Source organism: Eptatretus burgeri, chromosome 3 (genome assembly GCF_056783735.1).
Source record: "Eptatretus burgeri isolate ZD-2024b chromosome 3, Ebu_testis_v1, whole genome shotgun sequence".
Lineage (NCBI taxonomy): Eukaryota > Metazoa > Chordata > Myxini > Myxiniformes > Myxinidae > Eptatretus > Eptatretus burgeri.
In genome coordinates this window covers 54,812,053-54,830,339 of record NC_140963.1, presented here as the reverse complement: position 1 = coordinate 54,830,339, position 18,287 = coordinate 54,812,053, and the positions used below count along the sequence as shown (strand labels likewise).

Sequence of the window (18,287 nt, the reverse complement as noted above, 5' to 3'; positions counted from 1 at the left end):
CCAGCAAGACATTTGAATATACAGCATTTCAGATACGACAGACAAATCACAGCTGATGGCAGCTCCTCCAACGCTTACTATCCAGGAGGTTGACCTTTCTCAAACGTCATCCCTTGGTGTGGATATGCTCAACCTCAACCATCCACTCCAACCATCAGTGCCACAGATTCCTTGAAAGACTTGATGGTGATATCTAGTGGCTGGAGAAGAGGTCATACCAACAGTATTAACTTGCTCAGAGTAGAACAAATGATATTTTGGCTCATCCTCAGTTTTATAATCACCTGATGGGGTAAGTGGTTCTTTAGCTGGTGTGAAGTTGTTCAATCATGTCATCTCAAAAAAGCAAAAGCCACTACCACCTACTGAAAACCTGAAACAGGCTAGTCAGCTCACTCAGATGATCAAGGATGGTATTGGATACAAAATATTTAAATCACTGTTGATTGATGAAACATTTTATGAGAACAGTGAATAAATGTCAATCATATCTGATGTCTTTCAGTCAATTGGACAATATTTCGATATCAATGGCTTTCAAATGGGAAGTGTGCCACAATGACAAAATAACAAAATCACTGAAAACATGCACAACACGCTGGGAAGTGAGAGAATGACAATCATTACTTAGAGGTTGCTTTACCCTTCATTCCTTGACAAAAACATGCTTTGGTTAGGGTGAGATTTCCTTCCATATGATGTGGAAGTTATCAGGGATAACAGGTGCAATATAGACCAGTTATGTCACCATTAAATGTTTAGCACAATAATTGGTTTCTGTTTAAAAAGGAGGACCCCTGTCAAAGAATGTATAGTTATGAGTATATTGCAGTCACTCTGTATTGTGTCTTGAAACCCATTATCTTTCATCTTCTAAATCACCCCATGGGAAATCCAGCTGTTTTCTTTTTAAATGAACCCTCCATTCACTAGCTCAAGCTCCGACCTGCGTGTGGTCCATGATAAGAGAATAACAATCACCGCCGTTGGGAATTGGCACAAATCCTCAATTGTTCAAAAAAAAAAAACCCACAATACGGTTCTTCAGGGTTTCTGTTTCTGAACAAATGGGGAAGCTATCACAGCTAAGGATTCTCACCAGTTTTCTGTATGCCAGAAACGGAAGTGAAGACCTGTTCGGCTTTCTTGGCATCGTCTTTCAACAGTCCACTGCTAAATTGGAGATTGTGCGGGTGGTAGATTTGACCCCATAAATCAACTCTACAGTCGACCATAACAATATTTAAAGTTCTTCCAATGTGCATCTGAATGAAAAATGATATTCAGCATTGCAAATAGGTAAGTTTGTCATGTCATGTGTCCAAAATTCCTTCTCACCATGTAGTGGCTGCACCTCAGACACTATTTTTCCCATTTTGTGGGAGTGGGAGGGGAAAACAGCTGACACAAATACCCCATTGTTTCCCTGCCATGTCATTAGAGTTTCCCAACTATTATGTGAATGTCCAGCTGAAGAAAAAAGGTTGCTCAGCAACATAACTACAGGGTTCTAGGAAGCCAGCAAAATGAATAAAGTGGAAATGAAAGTTGTTTTGTTGATTATTGATCCAAGTGTCTTTGGAACCAGCAATTACTTGCCTCACCCCGAAGGGGAGGCAAGACTTGCAAGCTGTGCCTTTTCACTTTTAAAATGTTTCTCTGCAACCGCTTGTCCGAACGATGCGAAACTTTAAACATGGGGGACTCCCCATGGATAACATTTAATTGATAAACTTTAAATCATGTCACATGGTATGTTATTTTGGATTAAAGGGAAAAATTTGGACATCTTTTACTCCAAAACCACTCAAGGGAGGGGAGACTTGGCAAATGTTTACATCTCAAAAAATTTGAAACTCCACACGTGTGATCGACAATGTGAGTGAATTGAATTTATGACATCGGCCTCATGGACATATTGGATTGAAAATGAAAACGATATTCTTCTCTAGAACCACTCAGCAAATAGATGCGAAACTTCATGCATATGATCGACTAGCCATGGGGAATATAGTTTGAAGTATAAGGGCACTCTTCAACGTCGAGATATGCACACGCCCACATTTTTTTTTTTTTTTACTTCATTATAATACTTGTAGGAAGTTCAATTGAAATCTTCAGCTGTTCAAGCATCACATTCTTACCCGATATAACCTCCATACCAATAATCAAATAAGTTCATCATTACATCGTTGCACACACTTGTATCAAGTTTGGTCAAAATCCAGGGGTTCACAAGTTAGCACAGCAACAATTTTTACCTCACATGACATCAGACTCCAATATTTAATCAGTTCATCTTTGCATCATTATACATACTTTTACCAAGTTTGATTTGGATCCCTTCAGCTGTTCTTAAGATAGTCGCAGGAACGAAAACCAATCATGGCTGGATGGACCTAAAAACAATGCCTCCAGCAACTTCATCGGCACAATTTTTTGTTGTTGTTGTCAAATTCACCCTCATTGATGCAATTCAGCCTCTATATATATATATATATATATTATATATATATATATATATATATATATATATATATATATATATATATATATATATATATATATATATATATATATATATATATATATATACAAAAATGGTTGTTAAATATCCAAATAATCAATCAATGAAGCCACCAATAATTGCAATGGATGTGCCATAAAAGGGTGCACGGATGATATGGGCAATAATAAGAAGGCAATAATAGCAGTACGTTCAGAATAGATGTGCAAGGTGAGTTAGGCACTCTACGAGTGTTGTTGTCGTTGGTACAAGGGTCTTAGAAACAGGTATAAGTGCTTTCGAAGTGCTTTGCCCCCAGAACACTCAATCATACCATTACTGCCCATTTCATTTGCGATACGACAGAACTACTCGATTAAAGATTTCAGCAGATAGTTGATTTTTCACTCCTGAAAATAAACCCCAATAAAGCAAAGTTAGTTAAAGCCTGCAGAGATAACCAAGGAGAAGAAAAGTACTGTTCAAGAATAAAAAGGAAATTGGGGGAGCGAGAGGGGTTTATTAAAACAAATAAAGAAATAGCCAATGACCTTGAACAAGCCCAATTGGTCCACTGCAGGATGAAGGGCTTCCTCAATCTGGTCCATCTCCCCTGGTTTTGTTCAATCCACTTCCTTTTTTTTTTTTTTTTTTGTATACCTTGGTCGAGGCTCGTATGAGAGCTAACACAACTCACAGCAAGGAGGCATGAGACAAGAGGGGCGGGAGTGGAAGGGACAAAACATTGGGGAACAGACAGGTGAACTGTGGAAGGGAGAGGGATGGGGATGGGACGGGGAACATGGCGAGGAGAAGATGGACATTACAGGGACTTTCAGGAAGGAAAGCAGGAGAATTGAAGGAAGTGGGCTTGGGTGGATTATCGGGGGTAGAAAAGATCGAGGATTTGGATGGGGGAAGATAAGAGGTGGTGGTGAACAGCTGTTTTGAAAGCCTGGAGGGGTAGTTTTTCCTCCAGGTAGTACAGGCATTTTATCAGAAATATTTGGTCAACCTCACACAAATTGCAACAAAAGCAAACTCAACAGATTTTGGTTCCTGGATATGTCCTCAGTGAAAGAAAAAAGTCCTAAGGGATCCTCCGGGGGGAAAGTCCTGAAACCATGGAAATCCAATATGGCCGCCACCCGGCTTCAGGGATAATGAGAAAATTGTAAAGATTGATATTTTAAAATGTAAATATATGTTTTTCTGCATTCTAATTGTTTCTCGTTATGGTCAGTATATTGATGTACAAGAATAATTATAAAAAAAAAGTGAAATGTATTGAGGGTAAAATAAAAAATTATAGCTTTTTTGTCCAAAATGGCAATATTTTTTCCCAAAAAAATATTTTGACTTTAGAAAGTTTGTTCATACAAGAACATAGGTATCCCCAAGCATACATCTATATTAATATTTCAGCATGCCCCATTTTTTGTCACTGCATGAAATGAAACAAGCTTTGACATATATATAGTAATGATATTATTGTCTTCCTTAAGAGACCCCTCAAAATTTTTGATGATTATCTATATTCATATCTATATTAATATTTTGGCACGCCCCTCTTTTTGTTCCACCATCAGATTTTTGTTACTGCATGAAATGAAACAAGCTTTGACATATAGTAATGATATTATTGTCTTCCTTAAGAGACCCCTCAAAATTTTTGATGATTATCTATATTAATATTTCGGCACGCCTCTCTTTTTGTTCCACCATCAGATTTTTGTTACTGCATGAAATGAAACAAGCTTTGACACATATATTATATATATATATATATATATATATATATATATATATATATATATATATATATATATATATATATATATATATATATATATATATATATATATATATATATATATATATATATAGTAATGATATTATTGTCTTCCTTAAGAGGCCCCTCAAAATTCGTTTTGATGATTATGGTAGTAAAACAGTTCATGTTCTCCATTTGCAAAATGGGAGGAATTATTGCACAAAAAAGAAATAAAAATGTTTCCCATTTTTTGAGGACCACAAAGATGAGTTCGTAAAACCTTTTGTAGAGTATGTTATTATTAATCACTATACGCCATCGTAAATTGCTCATGTTATTGAGCTGTCAATAAGCTATCAATCATAGACATAATAAACTCACTTGAGTATTCATATCTCTATTTCAATGCGTAATATCAAGCGGTACCTTCATGATGACCGAATAAAACCGGTTTCGATGTCTGTCCATCCGTATATCTGTTCACAATCAAACTGATCGTGATGCATTTTAAGGCTTTCCGGGAGCTTTGGAGAGATTACCTACACTCCCGCACGGTGCTGTTTTTATTATTCCGACTGTACTTCATTAGAACATAGATCGTGAATGGATGCGCAAATCCCAGGAGAACAACTATAGCTGTACAGAACAATTCATATTATCGATGGATAAAAATATTATTTAATTGATATTATAAATTGTTTATTTAAAATATCTTCAAATTTTGTGAGTTTTTAGTTTGTTGTGAAATATTAGGTCCTCACGTCTCCACATAGTGGCGTAGAGGCTTAAGTCGTACTTCTGTTTACTACCGTAGAAAATCACAGAACCATCCGATCGACATGCTGTTAACAGTTTCAGAATCAGCTAAAATCTACAAGATATGAATATGTAGACGAAACTGATCCGGCCAGCTAAAATCTACAAGATATGAATATGTACACGAAACTGATCCGGCCTTTTGGATCACTTTAAAGTAGGGTGCCCTGTAATTTTAATGTGCTCTATGGATCCTCCGGAACTCACGAATGGTACACGTTGTGTAGTCACTAAACTACGTGGTAATGTCATTGAAGTGGAGCTACTGCGGGACAGTCGAAGGGGAAAACCTGAATGATAATCAATGGATAAAAATGATGTAATATATTGTTTAAAATACAATCATGCTATCTGTCTTTTACCATATGTTGCCAGTGACGCCCGTCCAAGACGGGCACCTTTACTAGTGCTATACATTTCCAGATGCAGGGACATTAGTACTAGCCTCTGGTGAAAGAATTAACACACAATATTAATTTTTATTGAATTTATTTCCATTTGCCTACCCCAACCCCCTTAATTTGAAATATGTGCACTTTGTGCGTATTCAGTCCAAACAAAGGATAAACGCCTGGCTATAGCTTATACATTAATAGGATCAAGACAAATTCTGATTTTAAATATCATAGCTATGTTTATTTGTTAATATAACAGTCAGTTCAAACTTTAAAACAATTATACTAATTCTGGATTTTTATTTTCAGGCATGGAGGGATCTGAACGGTGTGCCATCTGCAAACAGGATGGAGGAGGCCCATCAGCTTCAACTCTAACAGAAAAGGGGTGTTCAGCCATCAACCAGGCCAGCAGCGCAAGGAAAGACAGCATTCACACTGTACCTGGGGAAAGGGTGCACAAAGACTGCCGGCGTATATACTACAACCCACATCAGATAGCCAAGGATACCAGGAAAGAAGAGTCAAAGGCCAGTACAAGCGGTGATAGACATGTACTTGGGTCATCTGAGGAGGGGTTTTCTTTCAACACTGATTGCCTTTTCTGTGGTAGACCAGCCAAGTTTGGGAAGAAGCGGAAGACGCAGGATGTGCTTCAAGTAAAGACAATTTAATTGAAGGACACGCTCCTGGCAATATACCGCGAACGAGCCGATGTTTGGTCAGATGCTGTGAAGGCACGGATTCTGCATGTGCATGACTTGCACGCAGCAGATGCAGTTTACCAGACATGCAGTGTTAACTTTCGCACAAATAAACAGACACCAATAGCTCAGATGAGGGACACCGAATAATCCAAGAGGACAAAGCTTGGATGGCCTCAAGGCGATTAGAAGACAGCAGCATTCCAGCAAGTGGCAAGACATCTTGAGGAAAATGATGATGAGCAGATCACCATCAATGATCTCATGACAGAAACTGGCAGACACTAACCACGAAGCATACAGCTGCACCCACATGAAGGCGAGGCTGTGGGAACACTTTGGTGACAGGATAATCCAAACTGCGATCAACGGCAAGCTGAACGTGGTCACCTTCAGGACAACAGCCAGAGCAGTGCTTCAGGAATATTACAACAACCAGCAGCAGGAAAAAGACTACTAAAGAGAAAATCAAGCTTGTACAGGCCGCTGCCAAACTCATCAAAGAAGACATTAAAACCATTGAAACATCCCATGAAGTCTACCCATGTGGTGATGACCTGCAATCGCAAGAGGCTGGCATTAAATACTTACCAGATACTCTGCTGGTACTGCTTGAAGGACTGTTTTTGGGAAAGAAAGATGGTGTTAAAGTGGCTTCAATTGGGCAAGCCATAGTGCAGGCAACTTGACCCAGTCTTACTGGCACCACTGCAGGTTGGGTGTGCAGCTATATCACCACTTCGCATCACGATTTCTCATCGACTGCCTTCATCATCACGAGTTCTGCTGTTCATATGAAGAGGTGCATCAGTTTGGACGAAATACTGCTCAGTCACATGGAACCGACATCCCTAACAACAGAGTTTGTGCAGTATGTAGCTGACAATGTGGACCATAATATTCGCACACTGGATGGCCATGGCACATTCCATGGCATGGGGATGATTGCTGCAGTCACCCCTGGAACCAGATCAGGCCAGCCAATACCCAGGGCTAAGGTGATGTCACAATGGTTGGAAGGGTGCAGATACGGTACCACAAGGAAGAAAGTCACAGGATGACAGCAGTGACGTACCAGAAACTTGTCAACCTAAAAGCCCAGAACTGCTCTGAAAATCTTGATGTTCTGTGGAAGACATCCATCTTGTTTGGGTCCCACAGACCTGCATGGTCAGGAATGATGCAATTCATATACAAGGGTGACCACCCTGGCAAGGCGGCTATCATTTTTCTGCCCATGATAGACATGAACTCGAGTGACAGCACATGCACATACTCGACCCTGATGTTTGTCAGTGAACATGCACGACGCCACGGTGTCACTCCAGTAATCACCTTTGATCAGCCCCTCTGGTGGAAGGCCCTCATGATCATCAACTCTGAGCCTATGGGAAGTGATCTGAAAGGGATTGTCCTATGCTTGGGCAGCTTCCACGCAGAGATGAGTTTCCTCAGATGTATTGGACACCTGATTGTGTCATCCAGGCTTCAAGAACTGATGGAGTTGATATATGCCCCCAATGCAGATTCATATGTTTAGTGGCAAGGCCATTGCCCACGCAGTTCGCGCACACCTAATTTTAGGTGCAGCCCTCAATGCCTTGCTGTTGACAAATGTGCTCAATGCGCCTCTACCATGCCTACCTGAAACATCAGACGGCAATGAGAATGAAGATCTGGACTTAGCCGAAGCAGCTGCAAGGCCGCTACATGACCAGCATACAGATCTGAGCAATAATCCAGACTTCAACAAAGGTTGTACCCTCTATGAGAAGCTGATGCCTGGGACACTGTCTGTGGAAGAAGTATGCAAGTCTGACGTCTTGAAACGAATCAAAGACCACCTTCAGAAGCATACCGAGTCTGCAAAGATATCTTCAAGAAGTTCAGCGCTCTGGGTTCAGTATATGGACATGCTAGACATTCTACGCAAATACATCCGGGCAGAGCGCACTGGGAACTGGGCACTACATCTACAGGCCATCCAGGAAATGCTGCCTTACCTGGCAGCCTTGGGCCACAACCTGTATGCCAAATCTGAGAGGGTGTATCTGCAGCAAATGTCCAACCTCAAAACTCAACATCCCAATGTCCAACAACATTTTGATGAGGGGTTCCATGTGGTTCGACGAAGTGTTCGCCTGTGGGCAGGTCTTTCATTTGACATGATCATCGAACAAGTTCTGATGAGAAGTTTGAAGACCAGCGGGGGGCTCACACGAGGGCGAGGAATGACAGAGCAACAACGGCTGGTATGGCTACTATCAATGCCTGCCTGTGCAGAAATAAACCAGGCAATGCAGGAGCTCACAGGTGTGAACTACAACACTGGAGAGCAGAAGAAGGACATGACCAAGGCAAGACAATTTCGTGACTGGAAGGACACACTATCAGCTTTTCATTATTTACAGGAACGGAATCCGTTCAGTAGTGATCCACGTCTGAGGAACATTGCCACTGGAGTTCATGCACACCCCACCGTCAACGTCGATACAGCACATGCTGTAGGAGCCAAAATATTGAAATCTATGGATGGGAAAACACCTGCCGAATACATATTTAAGAGGAAAGACCAAGTTGTCACCCTCAGCATGAAGTCATCTGTCAAGATTGATGGAGAGCAAGTCCAGGTTACCCCACAACTCCTCTTCCAGAGACTGATCACTGTTGCACAGACAGCAGAAGAACTGGAGTCGGCCTTCAAATATGAACTGTGCAGCTGTCCACCAACCCTCTTTGATTCCTCTCTTCAGCTCTGAGGAGCACACAAGCCAGTCTTTGCTGATGCCATCTGGGATCTTCTTGGATCCGAAGTCCCAGCCGATATCCCCAATGATGGGCAACAGTATGTTTTGGATGGCGGGGCACTTATTCAACGCATTCCATGGTCTCGTGGATCTACACAGAGACAAATGCCACCAGTACACTGATTATGTAACGAAGAAGTACGGAGATGCCATAGTCATGTTTGATGGTTATGAGAGTACCAACATGAAGGACATGACACATCAGAGACTGTCTGGAGGGAATGCTGGCACTACTGCAGAGATGCCAACTTTTGGAAATCAGAATTAGGGAGGATTTGCAACCGACACCAAATAATGTGCGCGAAGCGCACATCTCGAGCGCGGAGCGCTCGACCCTGGCGGCGGGGTCCAGGGCCCGCCTTAGGGCCCTGGAAGCTCTGGGGTTCTAGACGCTCTCGAGTGCCCTCTGAGCCCTATTTTGGAGCATTTAACATGTTAAGAATTCCCACTTTTTGAACAAAAAAAAAGGGGAAAATTGTGCACTTTTTAATGTTACATGTATGTTAATATTAGTAAGTTAGGGGACAATCAAAGATTAACAAAAAGCACAAAAGAAGCAATATTTTTCTTACCTTACTGGCTGGTACGACTGCTGCTTGCTTTTTCCATGGCAGCTTTGCTGAGTGACAGCTGTGTGGCTCTTTTAGTCCTTCTGATTATGTCTTTGCTGTATTCTCTCTGGTAGCAAGGGGTGCTATGAGCTAGTTTTTCAATTAAGAGAGCTTCCAGGGTTTTGACACTCAAATTGGGACGAAATTCAGTATGATTCTTCCATACAAGAGTGAGTGCCCGCTCACATGATGCGTTCGAATGAGGAATGACCAAGATTCCCTTCATCACTTTGCTCAAATTAGGATACTTCTTGGCACCAGTGCAGGGATCTGTGAGCTGTGAAACCCGATGCCACTGCTCATCCACTCTCACTGTCTCAGTAGCAATTGTAGCTATGGAGGCGTCTGCCTGGTATTGAGCGAATTCACTCTCAAGACTGTCTATGTCACTATCACTGCCACTGAACAGACAGGGGAATTTCTTGATGAAAAACTCCACACAGTCAAACCCCACTTCTTGGTGTAGCTTAACATCCAGCACCTGAGCATGCTTGGCGAATTCATCATCTCGCGGCCAGGTTTTGAAGATGTAATTGCAGGCTTTCACATAATATGAGCGAACTGCACTGAAGAAACCTTGGATGTCTGACTCACTCAGAGTGAAGGTGGATTTCTTGAGACTCCTTTGTTCCCTTATATACAGTTTGGCATCGTTCCCAATCATGAGGTCCTCATCATTCTTCTGATGATTTCTGTCAGAGAAGGGTACATTTACCAGAGCAACCGATGACACCGATGGTTTCAAAAACCGTACGAAGATATCTTTCAGAAGACCATTCAATTCTCCGTGCAGGAGATGAATACAGGGTTCGTCTCTTTGGAGCAGAAGATTCCCCTTCTCAAAAAGCTTGTTAGCATATCGAAGGAAGAAACAATAGAGTTTTGTTTGTGGAGACAAGAACATCCTGTTGACACGTTTTTCTCTAGATTCCTGCACAGTGTTTGAGGAAGATGCGCTTTTAGTTGTAGAACTCGTAGTACACTTAGCCGCAGGGCGATCACACTTGCGTTTACTGCCAGCAGAAGAGGTCAGACTCGTAGTACCAGATCCAATTTTACGTTTGAGGAGAGAGCTTGAGGTAGGTGCAGCCAAGGAAGAAGAGCTCTGATTCGAAGGTTTTGCTGAGCTTCTATCAAGCGATTTGGCAAAAACAGAACTTAACTTGGGTCCTTCTTTGCCTGTAGATGGGACTATCACAGTCTTTCTCGACTCTGAAGGGATCTGCTTTGTAGATGAACGTGATGAAGGGCCGGTGATGCTACCTGCTCTCAGCATTGGTTTTGGTGCTGTCCCTGCTGTCTTCTTCGCAGCAGATACTGCAGTGGTAGTGGTGAATGCTGCTCCACTAGTGCTTGATCCTGCAGTGCCAGTACTGGCAGTAGATACAGTGCCGTCCTTCTTGCTCGTTGTTAGAGTCTTGGCTACAGTTGGTTGCATTTTTCTTCGTACTTCTTCTTTGAAGAAGAGGCGAAGTGGCTCCCACTGTTCAATCAGCCTGTCTAGGCACTGACCAAGGGACAGCCACCTTGTTGCGACATGCTTCAGAATCTTGTGTGTCGGGGCATCACAGAGTTCTTGCAGTGCTTTCACTCCTTTGACGCGTTTACTACTTTTGTCCAAGTAGTAGTAAATATCGATGAGAAAGTCATCTAATTCAATGGGTAAGGCCTGAGCCGCCTTCTTGGCCGTATTGTGCATCATATGGCAAGGGCATCCCATGATGTAGCACTCTGGATTTTGTTTGTGGGTATAAGCAGCGACTCCTTTGCGCTTGCCCACCATGACAGAGGCATTATCAGCACAAAAGGAAACAATTTCCCCACGGAATTTTCCTGTCACTGAACTCATGATCAAGCAGTTTGAAAATGTTTTCTCCAGTGGAATCTTGTTTGCACGCAGGCAAACTTAGCAAACCTTGCTTCACAAACCCAGCACTGTTGTCATAGTACGAAATCAGGACAGGATATAGCTGGGCCTCACCACTGTCATTGCTACCGTCTGTAGCTAGGCTAAATGGAGCTAGTCTAGCAATATCGGCAATAAATGAAGCAGTAACATTTGACAACTCACCAATTATTGCTGAAGTTTTTGTTCTTGCACATCCATACTTTGAAGCAACTTTTGAATCTGGAAACATCTTTTGAAATAGAGGTCCAGCATGATCTGAGACTGATATGGGCAAGTTATGTTCCACAATAAATCCACTAAAGAGAAGTTCCGCTCGGGTAACATCCTCTTCCTCGCTTGTCCCTTGTTTGGTGAAATAATTCAGAAGTGTACCGGTACTCGTGCTCGAAGATCTCTCCTTTGCAATGTCTGTGTGCCGTTTGCTTCCAACGTGCTTCCGAATATCATCGCGACCTCCGTGCTCAACTGAAATATCAACGCTGCATACTGTACAATACGCATGATGAATTCCTCTTTCAGACTTTCGAATACACGGGTATTGGAGACTGTATTCGGTCTTGTACTTCTGAGACCATTTCTTGGTCTTCGTAAGCTTCTTTTCTGCCATTTCGTAATCAACATCGAGGGCTTGAAGCATCGGTAACTTCGAAGTCGATGTTCCACAGCTGCAGCGCGACTCGTAGAACTCTAGCGGCTGTTAAACACCGCACGGTGGTCGCGACCGCCGGGCTGGTACGGGGCCCAGCTGCATGCAGTGAGCGTATCGCATGCATATACACTGTGCATACATACCGCATGCACTGTATTGCACACATACCGCATGCACTAAATCTCAGTGCATGATCGCAGAAGCGAGATCCAGACCCAATGTTTCGCTGCTCCTCATTTGAATTTGCAATTTTTTACGTACAATTTGGTAGCAGCGAACGTTATGGAGTTACCACATGCTATACGTAGCAGACGATGCTTTTCATTCAATTCTCATACTAGTACATTCTGATTAGTGAACAGTGCAAAAATATCAAAATTTCGGGAGGATAAGGATAGTGATCGTAAGGGCGGGAGTTTGGGTGGATTTTCGGAAGCCTCCCGATGAAATCGGGAGGGTTGGCATCTGTGTTACTGTGACATTTACAGCTGACATGCGTCTCACAATGAAGAAGGAACAATTTCTTGCCAATAGGCAATATAAACAGCGATTCATTTTTATGTTGAGTGAAGAGCTTCAGAAGAACTGAGACACACCATGCCTCAGGGGATGCTGATCTCCTGATTGTGCTGAAGGCCGTGCAGTCTGCAACTCTCACCAACACTGTGTTAGTTGGTGATGACACAGACCTCCTCGTCCTCCTATGCAACCATGCAAGCTTAGAATCCCATGACCTCTTCTTTTGTCCCGAGCCAAAGAAGAACACGAAGAAGCGTCGCATTTGGAACATCAAGGCTACAAAGAAAATGATTGGTACAGACATATGCAAGCACATACCGTTTCTACATGCAGTTCTTGGGTGCGACACGACATCTCGTCTTCATGCGATTGGAAAGGGAGCTTCCCTCAAAAAATTCAAAGCAAACAACACATTCTGTGAGCAGGCCAAGGTTTTTGATACATATCCAGCTTCCGTATGTGATGTGGCAGATGCAGGAGAAAAAAAAACATTGGTGATAATCGACAACGGAACGTCTACTGACACCCTGGACACCCTCCGGTATCAGCGGTACTGGGACAAGGTGGCTTCGAGCTCCTCTCACGTGCAACCACAGACGTTACCACCAACATCAGAAGCAGCAAAGTATCACAGCCTGCGCATGTATCTGCAAGTCCAAGAATGGAAGGGATGTGCAGATGAACTTCTTCCGATAGACTGGGGTTGGCAGAAGTGTGACGAGGGTTTTGTGCCACTTCAGACATCAATAGCTCCAGCTCCTGAAAAGATGTTACGTGTCATTAGGTGCAACTGCCAGGCTGAATGTAGCACCATGAGATGCACATGCAAGAAGCACAACATTGAGTGCACTCCAGCTTGTGGAAACTGCAGGGGCTCTGGCTGCACAAACACTCCATGTGACAATGATGAGGATAATGACAACATTGTCGAGTTCGAACTTTAATGCGCTTGATTTTTCTCAACATGTATAGAAAGTTTATAATGGATGTAGTTTCTGAGTTTAATGCGAATTTTTCATTTTGAAACCTTCGTCAGGCAGATGCGATTGCCCCGAGTTTAATTGTGAATTTTGTCTTGTTTCTAAATTATTTACATTATATTGTATTGCCATAGACTTGATTTCCTTTTGTGTCGTTTCTTTTTTTTTGTCCAGGAGCCAAAATCAGTATCGGGTAAATATATATTTTTTCGGGACAAAATAGACATTTTTGGACAAAAAAGCTATAATTTTTTATTTTACCCTCAATACGTTTCACTTTTTTATAATTATTCTTGTATATCAATATACTGACCATAACTAGAAACAATTAGAATGCAGAAAAACATATTTACATATTAAAATATCAATCTTTACAGTTTTCTCATTTTCCCCGAAGTCGGGTGGCGGCAATATTGGATTACCATGACTTCAGGACTTCCCCCCCACCCCTACCCCCGGAGGATCCCTTAGGACTTTTTTTTTTCTGTCACTGAGGACATATCCAGGAATCAAAATCTGTTGAGTTTGCTTTTGTTGCAATTTGTGTGAGGTAATCCGACATTTTGCCTGGACTAAGGGCCTTATCTGGATTGTTGGTTTGCAATTATTGCTGTCCACTGGTTATAACCAATAATTTTCGGTTCTTCTTGACAAGTGCTTGGCCAAGTTTGAATTCAGTTCATGATATTTGAATGACCAGAATTAAGGGGGTTTTTATTTCTCGGCCAATTCATCATTCTGCAATGCCAAAAGCATCTTTCTATGGCTTTGCGTAGCAATCAATTTTTGCCCTTTTGAAGGAAACCACATTTTAATGCCACTGCTATCAGAAGAGTTGTTGCAAGCTTTGCTTTGACAAAACAGTTTGCTTTTCATGACCAATTTTTCTCAATGCTCCCCAACCTACTCCAGTCTTCACTTCAAAGTGATCCATATCAATTTGTATGAATTGGTTGAAACAAAAGCAATTGCTTAATTCCAACCATGACCAGAAGCATTTCAACAATGGAAACAAACTCCTTCTTTCAATACATCTACTCAGTGTGTGACATGTCAGATAACCAAAAGATGACAAATAAACATAATAATAAAAATCTGGCAGAGCTGGCCAAATAAACATGGATAGCAATTGTGGAAAAGTTAAAAAAAATCAATTAAAAACACTGGTTATGAAGAGGCCTACCATAAACTTCTGCACACTCAGAGGGAAGGTGGCTGAGTAGAGAAGAATTTGACGGTGGCGTGGCAGAGAACGAATAATATCATCCAGCATCTGCACAAAGTCCTGAGAAAGCAGCTTGTCTGCCTGCATAGACAAGCCAAAGGACATTGATAAAAAAATAAAAACGTTTAAAAAAGCAGCACTATATGTACCAATTACAGAGATTATAAAAATACAAAATGACAATGCACTTTAGATGTAATATTGCTTTCATAGGAAGAATTATGCTGCACAATTTCAACTGAAATTTCATCTACGGGCCTCAATCACAGCTGGAAGAACACACAAAGGAACTTGCCAAAATTTTTCAGTTTTTCCACAACTGAAATAGTTAAAGCCTCAGTGTGACCAATAAATGCATTCAGTCACCCCAGTATGAATGATCAAAGTAATGCAAAGGATGCTTGTCAATCAAGGTTGTGGATAGGATTGTGATTACACAATCAATCAGCGAGAAAGCATCAAAATGCAAACATTTCTCGACCGTGCCATTCATTACACTCATCATTATGCTTTTGTTAAAATCCAAGTGCAGCAACTGCAGTTCAAATGCAGAATGATCACCATATGGTATGGGATACCCAACAACGAATGTTTATGGAACACATCCTTACCTCATCCAACACAATCATCTGCACACTCTCCATCTTGGCCAATCCTTTGTTGATGAGGTCAAGGATGCGACCAGGTGTAGCAATTATTACATGCACTGAAGGGACAAAAAAAAAGATTTCAGGAGGGAAAAATAAAATAAAACAATCAATGCACAAATTAATTTGCACCTTTTTCCCACCACCCCAAGACTATTATATTCGAATTCAGATTTAGTAATAAAGTTAGTCAATTGCAACTGCCTCCGATACTACATTCTTAAGCATCAGTCATGCACACTTCCATTTGATGTTGGGGGCCAGGTGGTTATCTCCACCACCGAAGGTGGAACATGGTTATGTTTTCCCTCCCGTCTCTGCAGGACATCAAAAAGTTGGACAGATTTGGACAAAATTTGGTTGAAAGTTTGGGTGCGTGACAAGGACTTATTACATGCATACATAGTTGCGGACCCAGGATCGGGGAAAGACCACGAGGGGGAGACCACCTCGGGTTCTCACCAGAATCGCAGGCCGTCACACACAAAAAAAATTAAAAAAAAAAAAATTCACGTCACGGCAGGGGGGGGGGGGGGTAATCAACCGCAAACACCAACTCAACTGTGTGACTTTGGGTCCTCCATCTAAAACCATTTACCTAAAGGTCACGTGATCTCATTACTCACAAGCTTGCCAACTTTGGCATGGCTCAGAGCTCCTCACTTTACATGGGACCACACTCCCCGAAAATGCACCCTGGCACCAAACGCACACTGATCGTTCTTTTGGCATAGAATGGTAGCGGACTTCTTCCGCTACCCATGGGCTCCTCCACGAGTCGCAACGCACATTCGGGACCCGAATTAAGTACCTGAATAGCCCTTCCCACACCTCCTCATCCCTTGAGGTCTTGCCATTGATTGGGTGAGGGCAGTTATGATTCAGCAGGAAGCTCACACGGGACGTTCCCAGTGATATATGGTGGTAATTGTGGTGTCTGGTGCGGTTGAGCAATGCATGGCACCGAAGGTAACGGCCGGCACCATGTGGCGCTCGAAGTGGATTGGCGAATTGTAACAAGGTAGGAGTGAATGGTCATGAGTATTTTTCCCATGTATGGGAGGTGGTTTGGTAAAGATGGTGAGGTTCGTGGAGCAAGGTGAGGATTGAAGTGAGGTGTCAGAAAATTGGCACGTATATTTCTATTTAAAAATAAGGTGCAATAAAAAATAAGGTGCTTTAAAAATAAAGCCTGGTGTTGGCGCAGTGGTTAGGGCAGTGGCTTGGGATCCAAAAGGTCCCGAGTTCAAGTCCCGTTGGGCCACTGAATTAATACACCAGGAGGTTGACTCAGCCTGTCATCCTTCAGTGGTCGGCGAAGTGAGTACCAGTATACTGGGCCCGGTGTATGCCCCGGGTAAAAATAGGTGTACCATATCCCTGTGTCGTAAGAGGCGACTGTGGTTGCGTCAGGAAGGGCATCCGGCGTAAAAACTAAGCCAAATCACTATGCGGATCATATGGATGATCCGCTGTGGCGACCCCTAACGGGAGCAGCCGAAAGAAGAATAAGAAGAAGATTTCTATTTAAAAATAAAATAAAAAAGGGCGTGCAAACTCCCGAAGACAGTACTCAGTGTGCATACCAAATTGTTTGAGTAGCATGCATGCTTGCATGCTGTGTGTAATGGCTAAAAGGATAGGGTTGAAGTGGAGGTCAGAGAGGATTGATGAGATGTATATATATATATATATATATATATATATATATATATATATATATATATATATATATATATATATATATATATATATATATATATATATATATATATATATATATATATATATATATATATATATATATATATATATATATATATATATATATATATATATATATATATATATATATATATATATATATATATATATATATATATATATATTAGACCTAACTACAAGTACCCCACAACACAATTCATCCAATTTATCCACTAGACATCAGGGGAGGACAAACTATACAAATATTTATTAAATAACTGCCCGGGGATCACGATGTTGGGTGTTGTCGCCTTAGAGGCATGCAGTTTTACAGAACTGCAACACCAATTGTGATTGGTAGAGTATGACTGATCTAATATGTATAAATGTTAACCAAGTGATTCTTCACCATTGAGATGGGAAAAAAATAAAAAATAAAAAAGATACAGTAAACCCTCATTTATTGCAGGTTTCATCCAATCGTGAGCAACCGATTGTGTTCAGATTTAGTTATCACGTTTATTTCATTTTAGCCAATCATGGTTTTTAAGCCAAAACGTGTCATTGTATGTGTGCACAATTAGCTCCCATTACGAACCTTTCGCTGTTTCACGCACTGTTGATTGAAGTAAGACCAGCATAGGGAACGAAGCTCAGTTCAACAATACATAGTCAAACAGGAAATGACACAGAAATCTAATCCTCAATCTATCTACAAGATTTAGTAGCCACAGTTGAAGCCACACAAATGTAAAACAATAGACAAAATTGTGCCAAAAGGCAGAGAAAAGTCTATTTTTTTCCCCCCAGTCATTACACAAGTTGGCAAGAGATGAAAGTTGGCCAATGGCCTGATTTCCAATCATCAATTTGGTTTCAGAACAGGGCACCACCCTGGATATGCTGCTTCTGCTCTCCCAACAACGGACATGAAATCAGAGACATATCCCTCAAAATATCGCGTGCTTTTGACATGGTCTGGCACCCTGCCCTGCTCACCAAACTCGCTTCCTTTGGTATCCTAGGCCATCTACACTCATG

The 18,287-nt window shown here is 41.6% G+C and overlaps 1 protein-coding gene and 1 pseudogene across 2 annotated transcripts in view; one reads left to right on the top strand and one right to left on the bottom strand.

The window, feature by feature from the left end:
* Nucleotides 1-18,287, bottom strand: part of DDX6 (DEAD-box helicase 6) — a 101,434-nt gene that overhangs the window by 27,015 nt on the left and 56,132 nt on the right. For both annotated transcript variants that reach the window (XM_085873464.1, XM_085873465.1), the window contains 2 exons: nucleotides 15,507-15,601; nucleotides 14,854-14,976 (listed from right to left, as the gene is read on the bottom strand). In XM_085873464.1, the coding sequence (XP_085729590.1) occupies nucleotides 14,854-14,976; nucleotides 15,507-15,601 (218 nt within the window). The remainder of the gene's footprint in view (nucleotides 1-14,853; nucleotides 14,977-15,506; nucleotides 15,602-18,287) is intronic.
* On the top strand, nucleotides 6,845-9,125 carry LOC147029938 (uncharacterized; annotated as a pseudogene).